The following is a 20,803-nucleotide window of genomic DNA, read 5'->3' as shown; positions in this document are numbered from 1 at the left end:
TCGATCATGGCATGACATAAAATGTGAAAAGGAAGAAGAAAAAAATACCTTCTTTGATAAACACTGGCCAACTTTTAAAAGTGTGTATTAAACTTAAAGTGTAACCCAGGAAATCAACTTGGTGTTGACCTGGTCCCTGAAGAACAGAGTTAGTTAAGTGAGGAACATGACACCATCATGTCAAAAAATAATATTAAAGTCTGGTGCAATGAACGAGTCGACCGCTAGGAAGCGCAGTCTCACCAGGACGATAGTCAAATTCGGAGTAAAGATGTCAACAACAGGAAAACCAGGGGGAAAACTGTATGGATAGGGCGGTAAATATTCAAAACATGATTATTTATTCGATTAGCTGGAAATAAACGTCTGTCTATTCGATTTGAAGACAGGATCGACGATGTACTTGAGTAATTCTATCTTCTATATCACCAAGGACATTTACACAGCACAGAAATGATCAGAAATGTCTTTGATATCACGTAAAACGGTTCTTTCACTCACCTTCACCAGTCAGTAAACTTCGTGTGCCATTTTCAATACACTTAGAGTCTTGGTTGGAATGTCTTGGATCTTGTAGAGGCATCAGAAAAGTTAAAATTTAACGTAATTTTCTTCTGACTGTCGTCTGTGTTCGAAAAAATTTGCAGACGATTTTTTTTCGGCTTTTCCCGCGCTCCGAGATCCCCCATCATGCCCCGCGGTCCCCTAATTAGCATAAGTTGAAAGGTCAGTCTCGCACCCCTCCCAAAGTGCCGCTAACTTCCTGTCTAGGTCCGACTTTCCGCACTTTTCGCGCAAAATTCACGGATTTTCACCGCTCGCAGCCCACAAAGGTACGTCTGGACACTCTGTCTGTACTATCAGCTAGCTCAGGTACGAAAATTAGGGTTAATTTGCGACGTTAGGGCGTGTTTTTGGGGGTTGTGTTTGTCGAAGTTTCCTCCAAATCGGCTGTAGTGAGTTTAGTCCCTCTGTATGACCCCAGGCACAGTTCAAAATTTTCTAACCCCCGATTTGGGCAAAATTCTTCACTTTTCTCTACCGATTTTTACACCAATTCTGGACGAAAAACCTCCAGATCTGACACCTACAGGAAATGTACCTGTACCCACATTATTTCCAAATAAAGACAGCATTCCAGAAGCTTTGACGTTATAATTATATTTACAAAAGTATCGACAGAAGTGAACAGTAAACCAGTCTGGTCTGGAAGGGAAACGTCGTATTTGGAATTTCGTCAACTGGAAAGAAGTTTACCCTTACTTGGGTACAGGAAAATAGCCTGAAGTTTGAACCTGAACTTCACAAGAATGGAGCAGGAAGTTGGTTAGTTCGTTCGTGTGTGTTTGCGTTTCTAATTTCGAGAATTCGACTATTATTCTGCAAGTTTGGTCCCACCCTTAATTGTATTGACTCTTGTTAAATGTGACAGATTTATATATATCTATTACTTTCCAAATCAGGCAGAACACAACCCAAACTGTGTAGTCTTCAATAGATATTCTTGAAGACAAAGTTATTTTTCTTATTTACATCAGTAAAAGAAAAGTCAGTCTAAAATGAATTTAATATGTAAAATACAATTGTTACATTAAACTGTTTACTATCGGATCCTATCCTAATACTAGTACTTTGTGACAATCCCAAGTTGAACATTGGTAAATTATGTTCTTAATGACAATGTAAATGGTTGATGCATAACTCTTTTCCCTTCCAAATTACCCTTCTTTTCTTATGTCAAAATGTAACGTTTACAGCTCATTTGTAACTGATTTGATGTGATTTGTTTATTTACACTTATACAAAGAAATACATAATCAAATGATAAAATGGACAAATATGCCAGGGGAGGCTTGAAACCTTATTGTTTATAGTTTTTCACAGGCCTCTGCCAAATGATTCGTATAGTAAATGATAGTGATTGTGATAACTAACATGTACGATAATCTCAGAAATGGGTCTGAGCAGAAATCATAGAAAAAGAAACAGATTGTGATGAAAAATCTGTTTTTCCCATAGATGCTGAGGAGAAGATGAAGCTTGTTCCCTGCCAGGAGAAACTGTGCCAAAGAAAGTTGAAGTGAAATTTGAGCTGCAGCTGACAGAATGGGCCCTTCACAGTCACAATGAGTAAGTCTTGTATGTTTTTTTTATTCACATATACTATACAATATAGTTAGTTATAGTCAGTATTATGCAATAAGCGCAGTTGCTTATACTAAAAAAACATAAAGAATGAGAGTAAAAAAACACAATCACAAAATAAAAAATGTCTTCTCAGGTAGGAAATATCCATGTGTAGTGGGTAGGGTAAAATTCGAGCTTCTAGAACAAAAAAAAAACAAAACGTACAACATCTCATCTACATTTATGTCATAAATGTTATAATGTAAGTTACTAGAAAACAGCAAAGTATTTCGAACCCTGACTTCTGTAGCAATTTTATAGTGGGTCTCTGAAACTGTATACTATAAAAACTCAGTACGGTAAGTGGTAGGGTGTGTGTGTGTTTGCCGAAGGCTTGGCTTGTCCATAACGTGGGTTTCTCACGCTGAGTTGTTCGCCGTGTGACTCGTGTTGACTCATAAACACGCGCTGACGTCGCGACTTGTTACGACAGACAGTCAATCCTAAACTGGAGTGGACCAGACAACATACAGAGCTTATATATATAATAGTATCAGGAAGGTATCTGGTTGACACAATGACCCATTTGTATCTGTATAGCCAGTATAACTGCCTTTCAGTATAATACACCACCATCATTAGCATATAGTGTTTGATTTTATTTTTCAGAATGAGAACCATTGGATTTTAAAAGTGGAAAAATACATTTGATTATAACGTGAGAATGAAAAAAACAAGTAACTTTCCTTGACCTGCCTTTTGTATCTGAAAGCTGCATGACTCTTTTGCTGCTGCCTAAGTTTTTATTTTGAAAAGCCAATATAAAGTTGGTGCCAAAATGCTCCCTAAGCCAGTTAAAAGTGTTCAGTGCATGAAACAGATCTAGAGTTGGTTGAACAGTTTTATCATCATCGTGATTTGCCACGTGTGGGCCTGGTTGTTGTCTTGTTTACTTCTGTGATAAGGTCAGAGTAAACAACGGACATGTCCGAGTAAACAATCCGCCCTGTACCCAGCCTGGTGCATGGTGGGAAGCTTGTTCCACATGGAGGTGAGAGAAGCTGAGAGTTTGTAGATCTGTCTGAGGGGTGTCTGGGTCTCCACAACATGGGTTCTAGTCCCAGTGTTTATAGTATAACGTGTCTGATAATTCCTATCAATCCTAGGGAAGCCGTGTTGTTCTCTTCTACATGTACAAATTTAGGTTAGAGTAACTCGGGTTGTTGTATTGTCTGTGGGATGATTTGGCTGGAGACTAAAGCTAGGCCCTCTCCACAACCTCCGTTCTATTCCCACTATAGTGTAATATAACTTCCCCAATTGCATGAAGCGAGTCCTAAGGATATCGTAATGTGGTTTCTAAAGTTCCTAAATTTAATAGTTCCAAAAGGTACTGAAATGCCACGTCACAAATCAATTATTTGTTTCAGAACTGTGGTAGTACATGTAGTACACGTTGTAGGCACATGTAACTCCAGTTGCAAGGCTTCTCTGGTTGTTGTAGGTGATAAATAGGCCCAGTTGTAACTCACGCTCACTCACTCACACTCACTATGTCCCGTACTCAGTGTAACAGTGCAGAAGTGGTCTCTCTGTTGTTAGCAGGCTTTTAGCTAGGGGGTGTCCAGGGTGTCTTTTGGACGCCCTGTACTGAAAATAGTAAGAAATTGGACGCCCTACTTTTTGGTAGGACAAAAGACGCCCTATTTTTTCCACTTCCAACCCCTGCCATGCACACATGCCTCCTTTCAGCATACAAAAATGATGGTTTACTGAAGGAAAAAACTCAAATTCCTCAAAATGCAGAAAGTTGTGTTTGAGAGAATTATGAATATCAAAAAAGCCCCCCTAAAAAGGTCGCACACTGTGCGTCTTTGCTGCGTACAATAAAAAAATGAACACCCAACAAAAAAATCCTAGCTAAAAGCCTGGTTGTTAGTCACCCCTGCCTGAGGTGGAAGGAAAGTCAGCATGTTTGGAAGCAGGTGCAGTTGTGATAATGATCCAGACTGTCCCTAAGGTACACACAGGTGCAGATCACAGTCTGTTGGGTCAAACCACTCACAGGCAGGGGTGGTTAGCACCACAGGGCACCTCAGGGGTTACCTTATAAGGAGAGGGGGGACAGAAACACCCCGGGGGACAACCTGGGATGTTACAGATCAAATACTACATTGTAGTTACTAGTAGCTGTTCATGATCATGTTCTTGTGAGCAAAAAGTTTCAGTACTGTTGATACCAACAGAAATTTTAAGTAGAATTTTTGAAGTCCAATCTCTATGTATATAAGGAAAAGTTGAGGTATTACGGTAATATATACTAATAGTTTGGAATGTAGGGTATGCAATGTGGTGCACTAATGGGTAATGTTAGACCATTGAAGTAGCCCCAAATGTCAGAATTATACTAGTAGTAGTACATAGAACATTGTAAATGAAAACTTTTAAGCTGTTTTTTCTTTTGAAATCCCGAATGGCCCCAAATGGTTCCAAACCAGGATGTGTAGCAAATAATGATACCCAGGCATAGCTGTGATGTAAATATTTACAAATAAAGAAACCTGTAATCACATGTTGTTATATAAACAACACTTTCTAAACCCATGTGTGTTATGGAATGGGTAAGAAAGTTGGATTCCAAAAGCCCCTGTTTTTTTAGTTGGTATACAGTGAAATCATGAAATCATGCCCACTTGGCTTTCACCACTGTAGCCGGCAGATGCTTTTTAATTTCAGGTAATCAGTTGAATTACTTAAGGCTGTTAGAAATATATTGTCAAAGGCTTATGTATGTAACATTACTTAATTTGAGGAAAGTAACTTGTAGGTGGCCATGGGGCAACCTAAAATTCTGATGGGCAACCTAATTTTTGCCGTAGGTTGCCAACTGGGCAACCTGGTTCAAAAAAGTATTTTGTACACTGGTATATTTCAGAGTGTGTTGACATAACTGGTTACTGTAGCCATTAATGTGTTCTGTAGGTTGATATGGCTACAAAAGAATGTCGTGATACAATATTACAAAAGTACCATGTTGTGTTATGTAATATAGATGATGATGTATCAGTTTTAAGTGTGGCAACTGTAATGACTGTACTAACCATGTTGCAATGTGTGTGTACTCTACACTTCAAATCTGACACTTCCTTATTAACAGTAAAATTTCTGAGTTTGAACCTAAAAATGGATTACCAACCTAAGAAGTGTGTTTCTAATGTTATCTTTTGTACTGTAAATTTGTTTATATTTGCAGGGGTCTGATTTTGTGGTTAGTATGAAGCAAATCTTTGCACAGTTAATTGCAGGCAGGAGTTATTTGAAGAATTAAAGCTTTCTAGTGATGATGCCCCAACTGTGCTTGGTGGCAACGAGTTCCAGTCTACGGTGGTTCTTGGAAATACAAGCTTACATGCACAATACTAGTATATAACTATAAGTACTGTAGTGTACTGTACACATACTGTAAGGAGGTATATATGTCTGTCTGTCAACAGTATTCGCGCATGTGTCAACTTGGGGGGGGTCTGTATTATCTAGGGGGGTGCTGTATCATTACTGGACAGCTGCAGGGGGTAGTGACATCACTGTAGAACAGGTGCAGGGGGAGTTAGAAGGGTCTGTATGGGGGGGGGGTCCTGTGATTTATGTCTGTTTATGCATATTGTCATGAATGTGAGTTGTTTCTTCGATCCAACACATTTTGACAATACCAATGATTTCTAGTCTATATATTTCTGTTTTATTGAATATCATGACTAGAAAATATTTTACAGAGATCATACAATAGGATTTTAGTGTACATTACAATTACATTGTCTGACACGTTTGAAATAGGGCCATAATAGTTGACAGGTTCATTAATTATTTACATCAAAATAACGACTGATTGTATTTCTACAAACAATGAAACACATACACATGGGAACACAACATACAGTCAGGCAGTGTACATTAGACAGTGTTGATGAAGGTTAGACATCCAGGTGATGAGATACACAAGAAAACTGTTACTCAAGCAACTGGATAGATTTTGAAGTCGTAATACATGATGTTGTACATAGCTCATGTTGTAAACATAGTACTCAAATGTACATGTTGTACATATCTAGGTACATCCTGTTATACGTTTTCTGGCTGTACTCTTGTAAGTTATATTATAGTTGTACATGTAGTATGTGAATGTGTACATGCATATGGCATTTTCTTAGCCTGTGAAACCCAAGCTCTCTGTTCAATGCTCAAGGAGCTGCCCACCCTACGTACTAACTATGTAGGGAGCCGGCGAAAAGCAATGTTCAATCAGGCTAGCATTTTCTGTACATGTTCCTGTTTTGTACATGCTGTACGTAGGCCCAGTTTTGTGTGTACCTGGTTGTAGTAGCATGCATGTGTACTAGTTTGTCAATGTGTACATGTTGTGCAATGTATACGTAGGTACAATGTTGTACAATGTACATGTTCATAGGCCCAGTTTTAAGTTATGTGGTTGTAGTATGTGTACATGTTTTGTACATGTACGTGTAAAATTGTTGTAGGTAGGCCCAGGTTTCAGTGGCCCAGTTAGCTGCTCTGCTCTTGTAGCTGGTTGCAACTGCTTACATGTTGTAGGCATTTTCTGGTTGTAGTATATGTACAGTGTTATATTTTGTACAATGTTGTAGGTACATAGGGATTTTCTGCTTGTAGTATGTGTACATGTATGTATACATGTTTAGTAACGTTACATGTATGAGTATATGTTTTGTACATGTAGGTAGGCCGAGTTGTCAGTGCTCCAGTTCTGAGTTGTGCCCTGCTATTGTATCTGGGATGGATGGGCCGGCTGTAATTAAGGGCAAAGGTCGCGTGTAGGGAAGAATGAAGGTCACAGAACGCTTGTGTAGAGGTCACAGAGATGGATGGACGACCTGGGGGTCAACAAAGGTCAAACTGGCCTGGGAGATGGTTAGGATTCAAAATAGGAGGGAAAGTGGTGTAGGGATCGGCTCGGAAGTTAAATGTGATGTAGGGATGGGCTCGGAAGTTAAATGTGATGTAGGGATGGGCTGAGCCGTCATCTGTATTTCTTTATTTGTGTTTTCATTAAAAATCTTTCGATTTAATAATCTCTCTCTCTTTCCCTCTCTCCCTCTCTCTGTCTCTCTTGGATTGGGCTCGGAAGATAAATGTGATGTAGGGATCAGCTCAGAAGTTATAGGTGATGCAGGGATAGACTCAGAAGTTATAGGTGATGCAATTTTGCAAGTATGGGCTTGGAGGTTGTAATCAGAGGGACTTTCCCCAAATTTGTAATTTTTTGTGTGATCTATAAAAAATTGTTCCAACCCTCAGACCTCCCACATAGAGGGCAAGGTCGTGACCTTACCGACCTCTTTTTGACAGATACCAAAGGTCGTGACCTGGCTGACCTTCAGCTGACCCCAGTGTTTCTGTCTGAAGGTTCTTTGTTCCAGTCTCTGATGACCTTGATATTTGGGTACTGACAGAGCGGGCTGTTCTGAGCAGCGGACCATGAAAACTGCAGCTGTTGGAGTCAAAATGTTCCTGAGAGATTTCAGATGTAGTTGAGGGCCTGCATGTCACTTTTCGTAAGGCGTAGTCAGGCCTTTGTAGTAATCTGCTCTGAGAATTAAATGTACAGGTAATCATTATATAATCATTATATTAATGGGTGGCAAAAATTTTGCGTCAAATTAAATAATGCACTGTGCTTAAGCTTGGAGGCCTATGGAACGCACATGTACACTAGTGGACCCCCCTATGTGCCTAGTGGACCCCCCCTCCCCATAGACACCCCCTACATACAGAGAAGAGTTGGAAATATCTCTCAAACCCTTCTCCTACCCAGACCAGACCAGACCAGACCGCAGCTTTTCCTGTCCAGACTAACCACTCAGTTCCACCACTTGACATCACAGAACACTTGTCTGTTCTGTATAACACTTCAGCCCTTTGTTTAACCCTTTTGAACCCATAGTTTAACCCTCTTCAGCCCATAGTTTAACCCTTTTGAACCCTTATGTGCCTTCTGTATGGTACGTCAGCCTTTTGTCTGCCCACCTTTTGTCCTGACTGGACCAAAAGTGGCTGATTTTTCCCACACCGCTGACCCACATATTACTGCGCCACGTCAAGCACTGCGTAAGAACTAGGAGAGTAGAAACAGAAAGACACTCCTGGTCCCGGGCCGGGGATCGAACCCACGCCAAATCCGGGCACCAGCTCACAACCCCGATGCTCTAACCATTCGGCTAAAAGGTCTAGACCCGTTTGCCAGATCAGTTGGTAGCGCCTATAAACCCCCCACTGTTACACCACATACATGAATTCAAGTACAATGTACATGTACCAAATCATTTCATCAGTTTCCTTGCAAAGTTTTGGAATGAAAGTTGATTTGTGTTGGTGGGAAAAAAAGTCAAACGCGGCTAGGTGGCCACTTTTTCTCTCTGGCCACCTGGTCATAACAGCCACTTTTCCTGATCATAAGGCACAGGCATGATTAAGCAACCTGCACAAGAAGGCCACCAGCCCATAAAGACCACTTTACTGTAATAGCTATTATAATAGGTCTGCAAGTTATTACAGTATAGATTGTATCTTTCCGTGGCTGTTTTTAATTTAAGGGGAAATCCTGTGGTGTAGTGAGTAGATATGTAGAACCACTAACTGCACATGTTGTGAGGTCATGTCTGGGCCAGTGAACCATGTTTGTGTACTTTTGTGCACCTCAAATTGGAGCCCTAGTGCATGAGTGCGTCCCAGAAATTTGGAAAGGGGATGTTTGTATTTTTATTCTCCCTTAGTGCGTTTTCAAAGTGTTGGACAGTTTTGGGGTCAGCAGAACTGACTGGAGAGCACTGGTAGAAAACAGAACATCCTGGAGGGACATGGCTACAGCCGCCATGCATCTGCCCTGGTTCTTGCAGTTTGATTGATTGAGTGCATTTTCAGGTCTTGTATTGATGTGGTGTTAAACCAGCTGCCAGGTTCATGTGTGAAGTTGATGAGATTTGTGGTAAGAGTTCCCAGCTAACATGATTACTACAGTCCACCACAATCTTTACTGTACCAAGCACGTTGGCAGAACATACTGCGCGGATCGTAATGTATTTGCATAGCACTTCGGCAGAACGTCTCATATAAGGTTGTATTCGCATATGGAAGGTTAACATCCAGTCTGTAGTTTCCAGCTGTTATGTTGGAAAAGATATCATCTACATGTACAACAAGCAAAATTCTAATGCAATTGTGATCTAGCCTGAGTGGTCTCAGCCTTTTTAGTCAGCCTTTCTGGCTTTTGTCTGCTCCCCACGATCCGCTAACGAAAGCTAAACAGGCTGACACTCAGGGTAACATTGACCAAACATCCATGGAAAACTGTGCAAGGTTCTGCTGATGTTACTGTTCCCCAGACCTGTACATATGTACTGTGTCCCCAGGAGACTGACTATTACAGATCAGCTACAAGCCAAAAGCTTTGGCTGGGAGCCAGGTGTCATGTACATGTATGCTCCAAGCAGATCATAGGGTGGAAAGTACAACAAGGACTCTGTTATATGCTTGCATATGTATACAACAAGGACTTGAGAATTCATTTTTGAGGATAGATGCACCTAACCCTCACCCTGCCCTCACCCTCGACCTTGTTGAAAAGCCGTATGTTTGACCAAACAAGTGTATCGAGATTAAATAAAGGCTTACTACTACTACTACTACTACTAGTACTACTACTACTAGTACTACTATTGCTACCACTACTACTACTCTACTACTACTACTACTACTACTATATAGTACTACTCTAGAAATGTATTTAGGTGCACAGAAAACTTTGGGGAGCACAACGTAATTGAAATACAGTAAAGTATCAGGAAAACCTTATTATAAACCTTACTGTTCTTCTTCATAATGAACTAGACATGTACATAGAAGTAGGTAAACACAATATGTAAAAAATGTATGGTACAAAAAACAGCAGGTTTATTCCCCCTACTGGTCCATTATTGGGTTGTTCCTGTCCATAATTAGATGTGTGATGTTAATTAGCCACTTTGCCCTGTTCTAACGACTATCAGCGGTAATTAGCAGCATAATTAGCAGCATAATTAGCCCAGGCCGCAGCTCCCTGAGTGGGGATTCTATCATCACTGCAGTTTCACACTGATTTTTATGGGAAATTACAGATTATTGAATCCAGGATTGTGGAGAGTTTGCAGCTGGGTGTAATGCATTAAACATTGCAGCTTGGAGCACATCGGCAGAACGTACTGCGCCTGCGCAAAACCCGGGTTTGTCACGGGTTTTGTCGGATTTTTGGTCAACGTTGCATCAGAATTTTGCTTGTTGCAGAGGATATCTTTTATTTCCAACTTAACATTTGGAAACTACAGACGTAGTGTTAACCTTATACACAGTTTTTGAAAGATTTTTGGTCAACATTGCATCAGTATTTTGCTTGTTGCAGAAGATATCTTTTCCAACACAACATTTGGACACTACAGACAGGGTGTTAACCTTATATGCGCGAATACAACCTTATATGACACGTTCTGCTGAAGTGCTATGCACAATACATTATTTTCGCGCAGGTGCAGTATGTTCTGCTGATGTGCTGAGGCTTGGTTTTAACATCACTGGTTTGGTACTTTATCCTAGGGCTGGAACAGTGTTTTGGGCTTTTCTATCTGTTCTTCTGTGTGTTTCTATTCATGTAAATTCCAAGGACAAAGGACTTCAAGGTCGTCTGACCTTGCTGTCAGCAGGATGACAGATCACACATTCAGCGCAAACTGGACCAATCTGGTTCTGTGACCTTGGGGGGTGAAGGTCACTGCATGTGTTACAGGCAGAACATTTGACCTTAGAACTGATTCAAACAACCTACAACCAAAAATGTGCAGAAAAAGTGGCAGTTAACATTTTATATTGTGAAGCAGGTAGACTTTCAAAGAAAAATTATGATTGAAGGAAGCGTAATGTTGTTTAGATAGCTGATAGTAACGTTACATTGTATGTACCTTCCCTTGGGCAGATTTTTATGTAACATCCCATCCATTCATTTTTGTAGGGAAGTTTTAGATTTGTGATAGGAGGTAAAATGAGGTTTTCGTGGTGCTTTAATTTTTAACGTTATAATTACATGAGGTTTAATACATCGGATATGCAAATTTGCATTGTCATGAATTGATGGTGGAGAAAATGTCACCACAAAAACTGCAAAAATAAAACTGCCGCAAAATTTTAAGATTTACAGTATCATTATGAAGAGCACATTTCTGGCAACAAAGAAAGTAATGTGATCCCTGCTAGAAGAAGATGTTTCAGGTATTTGTGTGGGTTGGAAGGAATGTGACCTTGGGGATAAGTTTGACCTTGGGGGTAAGTGTGGTATTTGAAGATAAGTCTCAATTCAGTGACCTTGAGGGATAAGTTTAAACTTGAGGGTAAGTGTGGTGTTTGAAGATAAGTCTGGTTCAGTGACCTTGAAGGATAAGACACACTCGTGACTTCATCATCACAGTCTCAAGGTCATCAGGGATGGTCTCAGAAGTTATTTACGCTTCAGTGAAGCAGATAAAATTTAATTGTTTCTTTTAAAGGAGGTAAACAAATTGTGTATATGTTGGCAATTATAAGGGGGAAGTAGATGGACCGCTCTAATTCAAAGTAGAGCGTAATTGGTGTATTTCGCGTTTTAATTCTACGTGATGCGTTGTAGCCACTTGGAATTTATCGTAAAGCGTAATCACTACTGTAGCGTAATACGTAGCTGGCTCTCAAAATTTAGCGAAGAGTGTTGTCGGGACCCCCCATGCAGGCCCCCATGTATACATATGTGCTTTGTAGCACATGTCTGTAGCATAATACATAGCCGGTTCTCAAAATTTTGAGTCTTGTCAGGACCCCCCCATGCAGGCCCCCATATATACATGTATATGGGCTTAAATTGTAGCAAGTGTCTGGGAATAACACTATGTCTTCTTACTGATAAGAGGCCTTCCATGTCAAGACATCGCCTTAAGTGTGAGTCTGGAGACATCTGGAGAATGTCTGAAGATACATGTAAGCCGTCGCTGTCTGTCATGCCCGTAACCGTGGTGATAACCTGGTAACCATGGTGACATGATTTTGCCATGGTAACGGACATGGTGCGATTTTTGTGTGTGATGTTCTGTAATGGCAAAATCAATGGTAGTTACTGTACAGTCGGTTATCAGGGATTTTGGGTGCCCCAAGGTCTTTCTGCAGGGCTCAAAATGCTTTTTTTTTCTTGTAACATGTAGTCCTGATATACTTCTATAAAGGTTAGACATCCAGGTAATAAGATATGCCAAAAAACAGTTACTTAAGCAACTGGATATGGTTTAGGAAACAGACATTTCAGGTAGTATCTACTACCTTTCATCAGTGACACTAAGAGACTGCAGGAGAAATGCAGGTTTATAAACACGATATATTAGTTATAGGTCCTTATTATTTTTCTGACACTTAGATGCCAAGAATATCCTGCATACTATTAATAATTTGGGTGCACTGGTGCAAATTTGGGTGCACTAAGGTGCACATGCACCCTGTATTTACAGACCTGCATCAGGCAGTGCCTGATTGTTATTGGTGATTTGGCTATCGACTCGCTGCAGGGTTTTTACCCTGTCATTTTGGTCTCATCTGTTTCAATTCCTGAAACATTTGTACTTATCAAATAAACATCGTTTGTAAAGATTTTTCTGTTCCGTTTTATGGATTTTATGCAAATTCTCTCCCATTTTCAGAGAGAATAAAGTCAAGACTTTGTTTATCAGATTTTTCGTCCTCAGAATCGATGGACTATCAGAAATCTGGTTTGGGCAATAAGGGTCGAATAGAGAACGGGCAGGGCTGGAAATACTGGGTGCATGTGCACCTTAGTTCACCCAAAACTGGAGCTGTGCACTCAATTTTTAATGTGGATGCACCAATGTACACAAATATTTTCATAGGTTTACTTATTTCAAAATATTCAATGTATTGTACTTTACAGTATTGTTGACATGTAGGTGTCAGAATGATAACAAGATCTTTGTTAATGTATTTTTCTTTCGAAATGAAGCATAATTATTTTTTGTGCACCCAATGTTTTAGATTGGGTGTACCAGTGCACCTATTCTCAAACATGGATTTCGAGTCCTGACAGGTATATTGATTTAACGTATTCATAAAACCATTCCTGGGAATCGTATAATGAACAGAGCTGTTGATTTTCTGAAGTTGAGAACTGCAGCAGTGTGTTGATTTGTCAACAAAGATGGGAGTAAAGAGGCTCTTTTCACACAACCAAGCCTTTTATTCAGCCGACGTTTCGATGACAGTCTGTCACCTTCCTCAGTTTAACCGTATATGGTATAGAGAACTGCCGTGTCGATTTGTCAATAAAGATGTGGTGATTTTATGGACATTTCAGGGCTGGAAATACATGTACTACCTGCATACTGTATATCTATGACTCATAATGAGTCCTGTATGGTGACCATTATATGCAAATATTGTAATTTCAATAGAATAGAGGACGACCTGTACAAAAATTGTACTTAGCCCAGTGTGGCAAAAACGTGCTATAAAAACTGGGGGTTAGACGTGCTTTCATCAAGTGCAAGTCTTTTTGAAGCAGGATCTTTTAGGCTGGATGCTCTTCCTAACGCCAACCCAAACCATGGTAGGGCCCAGGATCCCTTGACTGAGGGGCGAAATACGTATACGTAGTGCCTTTCCTTTCAGTGTTGATAGTTCACTTGATTTTACTTGATTGACAGCTGGTTCCAGATCTGGTGTTTTGATCAAAGTCAAGGTCATACTCCCTGTCCAAGTCAAGGTCAAACTGCCCTTGGTTATCAGACTGTTGCAGGCCAGAACAGGAAAAATGATTTGTAATCATGGTGACATGTAGTGAGGCGAGGCCCCCTGTTGGTTAGTTTGTATACTGCAGTTGAACTAAACTGTCGTGTGTTCCCTAAGCTACAGAGTATGAGAGAAACCCGCTGGATCTAGTGTGTCGGACTGAACAGATTTGTAATCATGTTGACATGTAGCAGTGTAGCGAGGCCCCCTGTTTGCTGGTTTGTATACTGCAGGTGAACAAAACTGTTTTGACTGACGTGTCCTGCCCTGTTGTATTTCTACAGCTGCAGAATATGAGAGGAGCGTGCTGGACCGTGTAGCAGTGTAGCACTGCCCCCTGTTGGCTAGCATGTGTACTGCAGGTGAACTAAACCGCCCTGTTTTGTCCTCCAGCTGCAGAGTATGAGAGAAGCGCGCTGGACCGTGTAGCAGTGCAGCAGTGCCCCCTGTTGGCTAGTTTGTGTACTGCAGGTGAATTAAACTCTCCTGTTTTGTGTTTTTTTAGCTGCAGAATATGAGAGAAGCGCGCTGGATCGTGTAGCAGTGTAGCAATGCCCCCTGTTGGTTAGTTTGTGTACTGCATGTTAACTGGTTTGTACATGTATTTCTACAGCTGCAGAGTATGAGAGAAGCGCGCTGGATCGTGTAGCAGTGTAGCACTGCCCCCTGTTGGCTAGCATGTGTACTGCAGGTGAACTAAACTGTCCTGTTTTGTGTGTATTTCTGCAGCTGCAGAGTATGAGAGAAGCGCGCTGGATCGTGTAGCAGTGCAGGAATGCCCCCTGTTGGCTAGCATGTGTACTGCAGGTGAACTAAACTGTCCTGTTTTGTGTGTATTTCTGCAGCTGCAGAGTATGAGAGAAGCGCGCTGGATCGTGCGGCTACGGAGAGGGCAGATATCGTGGACAAATATGACAGGGTACGTACTGAAATATGGACAAACTAAACATTGCTGTCAGATAACGGTATCGAAAAACATCACATCAAACTTTTCCAGGATACATACAGAAAATATGGCATCAAACTCTCTGTGTTTTCTGTTATTGCTACGTACATACTGAAATAATGACAAAGCATTAATCATATCAAGAAATGTATGGATCTAGTTCTTTGACTGAATGGGTTAGGGTGAGGATCAGGCACGGTTTTGGATAGTCTCCGCGTATCCAAGAATGTAGATTTGCCCCAAGCATGGTTCTGGATACACGTGGACTGTCCAGAACCGTGTCTGAGCTTGGTTCTGGATAAAGCATGATTTAGGATACAGTGGAAGAAATTCTAGTTTTGGCAAAAATATGCAAAACGCATTTAGTTTGAACCACATTTACAGCATTTGCACAAAAGATCTTTCATCATATTCTCATGTTGTTTATATGAATGCTGTTGATGAAAGTTGTTGCCATGGTAACAGTCATGTGACTTTGATTGACAGGGGAGAGAGGAGGGTGCGGAGATTGACGCGTGGGAAGACGAGACGTTCATCGTGTACAAGATAACGGACAGATATGGCTTCATGCAGTAAGTAAACAAACAAACAAACAAACAAACGTTCATCGTGTACAAGATAACGGACAGATATGGCTTCATGCAGTAAGTAAACAAACAAACAAACAAACAAACGTTCATCGTGTACAAGATAACGGACAGATATGGCTTCATGCAGTAAGTAAACAGACAAATAAACAAGAACCCTTATAACAGTCAACTGTTACGGACCATGTAAGTTGGTTCTTGCCAGTTTTGACCATAGATGTTTCTAGAATTATTGTAAAATCTTCCTCATTCCAGGCTACTGAGGGTTAGAAAAAGTTGCATAGAAGCCACAAAATTTGGGCAAACTTTACATCAAGACTGCCTGTGATGCATTTTGCCGCCCGACATTATAATGCGTTCATGAATTTGTCAAACATCAGGTAAACAATACACATACTAGGCAACTTAAACTATACTTACTGGATAAATGTTGGAGGTAATCTCGTTTTGGGTTTTGAATGACGTCTATAAATAGAAGTTTTTATGCAGACTGACATCAAGTTTTCTGTTGTTTCTGCAGCACAAAAGAACTGCCAGAGAGAGATGTGAAAGAAGAGAAGGTAGGAAAAAACTTCATTTGTGCTTTGTGTGTTTATTGTTAGTCTCTTTCTGCCTCCATGATGATACACAAGTACGTCCCCCTAAAGCAGTGTTCCCTTCTCACTATCGCCCCCTAGCTGAAGACACTGGAAGTGGAGCGGGTTCCCAAATGGCTGAAAATGCTGAAGAACTGGGACAAATACGTCAACTCAGACAAGGTTAGGGGTGAAACCTTGCATAATTCCAACCACCAGAAGTTTTAGTCTAAACACTGTGAATATGAAAGCACTGTTGTTCCCTGTTATATGTATATGTGTCTACAGCACTGTATTTTTATGTTGTCTTCACGCTGGCAAAACCTCACAATCTGAGGAAAATAGAAATCTTCACGATGGCAGCAAGTGTAGGATGAAAGACAAAAATAATAATTTGTTAAACTGTAATGATAAGTTTAATGGTAACCTTGAAACATTGAACATAGAAGTATGGTGAAAAATAAAGAATTACATCATAATTACAACAAAAATCTGAGGTTTTGTTAGTGTTGCCGCTATAATAACTGTTACACAGAAAACATTAAAATTTTTCCGTTTTTTTCTCCAGTTGCACAAACGAGTTTACAAAGGAATCCCCCATTCTCTCCGCGGGGAGGTGTGGTCGCGACTGCTGGACATTGCCAAGATCAAACAGGAACAGGACGGCATCTATGAGGTACAGTAAAAAACACACTGCCTGATACCCCTGCTGGAGAGTGGTACGCTCCAGATTTTTGTCAGAGCTGTCTGATATTGGAACATTCCACTTAACGAGCAGGGGTGTCGGAGAGGACGATTTGGGATCCCAACAACGCTCACTCACTACTCTGATGATATTTGTGCTGAGATTTGAGTACTGTTGATTTGTGATTGGTCAGTTAAGATTTCAATAATCCATGTTGACTTGTGATTAGGCAATGAAGATTTGAATAATCCATGTTGATTTGTGATTGGTCAAATGACGTTTTGAGCAGTTCATGATGATAGATATGATTGGTCCATTAAGATTTGAATAATCCATGCTGCTTTGTGATTGGTCCATTGAGATTTGAATAATGCATGATGATTTGTGATTGGTCCAGGGTTATGGTAATTCCGCGCCGCGCCCCGAGCAGCCCACCGTGTACGAGGTCTGTTTAAGTTTTACCGTTTTTCGCTTTACTAACGGCGTCTGCAACATGGAAGGCAATATCTGATGATGCTTGACCTTCGTTTCCCCTTCTTACATTACAATCATCGCTAAAACAACTTCTAAAACCTTTCTGGGAAGTTTGTGGACTTTTTCAGACCCTCTCAGAGGTTGGTCAACTCTCTCAAAATTTCTCAACGTTTTCCCTGTCGGAAACTTTTCCAAAATCTGTCCGAAAATTTTCAGCATTTTCACACAAGTTTGACTCTACTGCTTGGATACTTTTCTTAAACATTTCCTTGACACTTCCCTTGAAGTCAGGTGGCTTCTCTAAATTCTTGTTTCCCCCAGCCAGTGACTGGCTTTTCTAAACTTGAAAAATTTGCCTCTTTTGATTTGATTTTCTTCTTGCAGCTTTGCTTTAAAGTTGTTAGGATTTTTTTTTGTAGAACAAGAAGTTTTGTTTGAATTCTTTTACTTTACTCAGTTAAATGTTTTATTCTTTGAGAAAACAATCTGTTCAAGATTTTGTTACTTTGAAGGCACAAATCTGCATCTTGATTATTGCTGTAGAGCGTAGTCCAGTAGAGTAGCTCACTGTGTTTCACTTCTGCACCACAATAAGCTCACAGTCTTTAGTGTAGAAATTAGCAAAGATACTAGTACGTGTATAGAAATCTTTTACAAACATTATAGCCAATCCTTTTCTAACCCTGCAAGTGTCATTAGATATTGTATGTTCCTGTTTAAAGATGTCTTGAAATTAAAATGAATACAATTTTGTTCCAAAACGTTCTGAATAAAAATTTTTGTTGGAAAACTGTTGCTGTTGTATGAAATTGAGCTCTGATGACATGAAAGTTGTCAAAAATGTGACAAATTTTCTCTTCTAGTCCTGAACAGCCTCTGCCTCTGGTGTTTCAGCCCCTGGTGTATTACATTACCAAAAAACTTTCAGTCAAACAGAAAAAAATGCTTAATTTTAGGCCACACCAATTTAATTTGGGGCCATAATAGGATGCCTAGACCGTTTTTTTCGCCCTGTCGCTTGATATATTTTCAAAAAAAATCTGAGAACCAACAAATTAAATTGGTGTGGCCTCAAAAAGGAAAAAAAAAAGCTTGATTTTAGTTTGGGTGTTTCTGGGTCTGCCTGCCCTATGCGTGTGGTATCATACCTCAGTTCTTACTGACAGGGTGGTCTCATACCTCAGTTTCCAGCTTTTGGGCTCTTGGCTGAACCTTTTTCATTTTATAAAAATTCAGTATAGAAAAATTGAGTTGCTGAAATTAATACAGTCGTGGCTGGTTTTGGTGCAAATGTTGTTGAGCAAATGAAATTGTTTCTCGAAACCATGTTGATTGTAAAAGTATTCAGAACCCTGCCCAAGGCAAATCTACGTTCTTGGATACACTGAGACTGTCCAGAACCGTGCTGATCCTAACACTGACCCATTCAGGACTAGATAGGCACGGTTCTGGATATACAGGGTATCGTGTCATCGTGTGTGTGTGTGTGTGTATCACGTTACTGTGTGTGTGTCTATGTGCGGAGAATGAGAGTAGCTGCTCAAAACAGCTGGCCTGTGTGTGTGTTGGGGTATTACATTACTCTGTGTGTGTGTGTGTGTGTGTGTGTGAGTGAGTATCATGTTACCATGTATGTATTTTTGCACAGAGAATGCGAGTAGCTGTTGAAACAGCTCGCATGTGTGTGTGTGTGTAGGTGAGTATCGCATTACCATGTGTGTGTGTGTTGGGGTATCATGTTACTCTGTATGTGTAGGTGAGTATCATGTTACCATGTGTGTGAGTGTATGTGTGTGCGCGTGCCTGTGTGTGTGTTTGAGGGTATCACATTACTGTGTGTGTATACTGTAGGTGAGTATTATGTTACCATGTGTGTCGTGTGTATTTTTGTACAGAGAATGCGAGTATCTGCGAGGAACAGCTCGCCAGACGTGCGGCAGATCGACCTCGACGTGAACCGGACCTACAGAAACCACATCATGTTCAGGGACAGATACGGCGTCAAGTGAGTAAAGCTTCAAACTTGTGCAAATTTTCGATATAGGGATTTTCTTTTACGCAAAAGTGTCTCTTACCTAGCTTACATTTCGATGTCTGACAGACACCTTTCTGAGAGCTTCAGACTGGAGTTCTGGAGAACACAATCCCAAACATGGCTGAGTTTGTGGATGATAATGTTGACATTTTCTCCCCGAGACAACAGGCCCTGTTCCATGTGCTCTCAGCCTACTCCATGTATAACACAGAAGTTGGCTACTGCCAGGGGGGTACATTATGCGCTAGGGAGGGGACACTGTGTGTTAGGGAGGGTACATTATGTGTTTAGGGATGGTAACATATGTTGTTCTGCTGCAGACAACAGGCCCTGTTCCATGTGCTGTCAGCCTACTCCATGTACAACACAGAAGTTGGTTACTGCCAGGGGATGAGCGAAATTGCCGCTCTCATGCTGATGTACCTCAACGAAGAGGTGAGAAATTACAACACTTAAGTCAGTAAGGTTTAGACAGCCACTTAATAAGATACAAAAAAAAACAGCTATGACAAGCAACTGGATATGATTTGTTTTCCCAAATCATATCCAGTTGCTTGAGTAACTGTTTTTGGCGTGTAAATAACATGTTTTATTTCATCATCTTTCTGTAGGGGAGGGTTCATTGTGTGTTGGGGGAGGGTACATTGTGTCTAAGGGGGTGGTACATTGTGGGTTGGGGTTCTTAAATTGTTGGTAGGGTAGTAAAGTTAAACTAAGGCGTGGTATATTTTGCAAGTGAGAGGTACATTTTATGTTAGGGGATGGTGCACTGTATGTCGGGGTGGTACATTTTGTATGTTTGGGTCCCTTTAGGATGCGTTTTGGGCGATCTCTGTGCTCCTGACGGACAACAAACACAAGATGCACTGGTGTAGGGGAGGGTGCATTGTGTGTTAGGGGATGGTACATTATGTACAAGTATGTTTTTCCCCCAGGATGCGTTTTGGGCGATCTCTGTGCTCCTGACGGACAACAAGCACAAGATGCACTGGTGTAGGGGAGGGTACATTGTAAGGGAAGATACACTGTATGTTAGGGGATGGTACACTGTATGTTAGGGGATGGTACACTGTGTGTTAGGGGATGGTACATTACGTATGTTTCCCCCCTCCCCCAGGATGCGTTCTGGGCGATCTCCGTGCTCCTGACGGACAACAAGCACAAGATGCACTGGTGTAGGGGAGGGGTTAGTACACCATATGATAGGGGATAGTACACTGTATGTGAGGGGAAGGTACATTACGTATGTTTGCCCCCCCCCCCAGGATGCGTTCTGGGCGATCTCTGTGCTCCTGACAGACAACAAGCTCAAGATGCACAAGTGTAGGGGAGGGGTTAGTACACCATATGATAGGGGATGGTACACTGTATGTTAGGGGATGGTACACTGTGTGTTAGGGGATGGTACATTACGTATGTTTCCCCCCTCCCCCAGGATGCGTTCTGGGCGATCTCCGTGCTCCTGACGGACAACAAGCACAAGATGCACTGGTGTAG

The 20,803-nt window shown here is 41.0% G+C and overlaps 1 protein-coding gene across 1 annotated transcript in view; it reads left to right on the top strand.

Moving 5' to 3' along the window:
• The first annotated feature begins 714 nt into the window (after window positions 1–714).
• LOC109486934 (USP6 N-terminal-like protein) overlaps window positions 715–20,803 on the top strand; it is a 23,887-nt gene continuing 3,798 nt past the window's right edge. Inside the window, exons 1-9 of the mRNA XM_019790840.1 lie at window positions 715–833; window positions 2,020–2,130; window positions 14,850–14,923; window positions 15,437–15,522; window positions 16,058–16,097; window positions 16,215–16,295; window positions 16,681–16,788; window positions 19,167–19,276; window positions 19,627–19,741. Of these exons, the coding sequence (XP_019646399.1) occupies window positions 2,127–2,130; window positions 14,850–14,923; window positions 15,437–15,522; window positions 16,058–16,097; window positions 16,215–16,295; window positions 16,681–16,788; window positions 19,167–19,276; window positions 19,627–19,741 (618 nt within the window). The 5' untranslated portion in view covers window positions 715–833; window positions 2,020–2,126. The remainder of the gene's footprint in view (window positions 834–2,019; window positions 2,131–14,849; window positions 14,924–15,436; window positions 15,523–16,057; window positions 16,098–16,214; window positions 16,296–16,680; window positions 16,789–19,166; window positions 19,277–19,626; window positions 19,742–20,803) is intronic.

Source organism: Branchiostoma belcheri, unplaced genomic scaffold (assembly GCF_001625305.1).
Source record: "Branchiostoma belcheri isolate BF01 breed outbred unplaced genomic scaffold, Haploidv18h27 scaffold84, whole genome shotgun sequence".
NCBI classification, from domain to species: Eukaryota; Metazoa; Chordata; class Leptocardii; order Amphioxiformes; family Branchiostomatidae; genus Branchiostoma; species Branchiostoma belcheri.
Note: the sequence above shows the minus strand (reverse complement) of the source record. Positions and strands in the feature narration are given on the sequence as shown.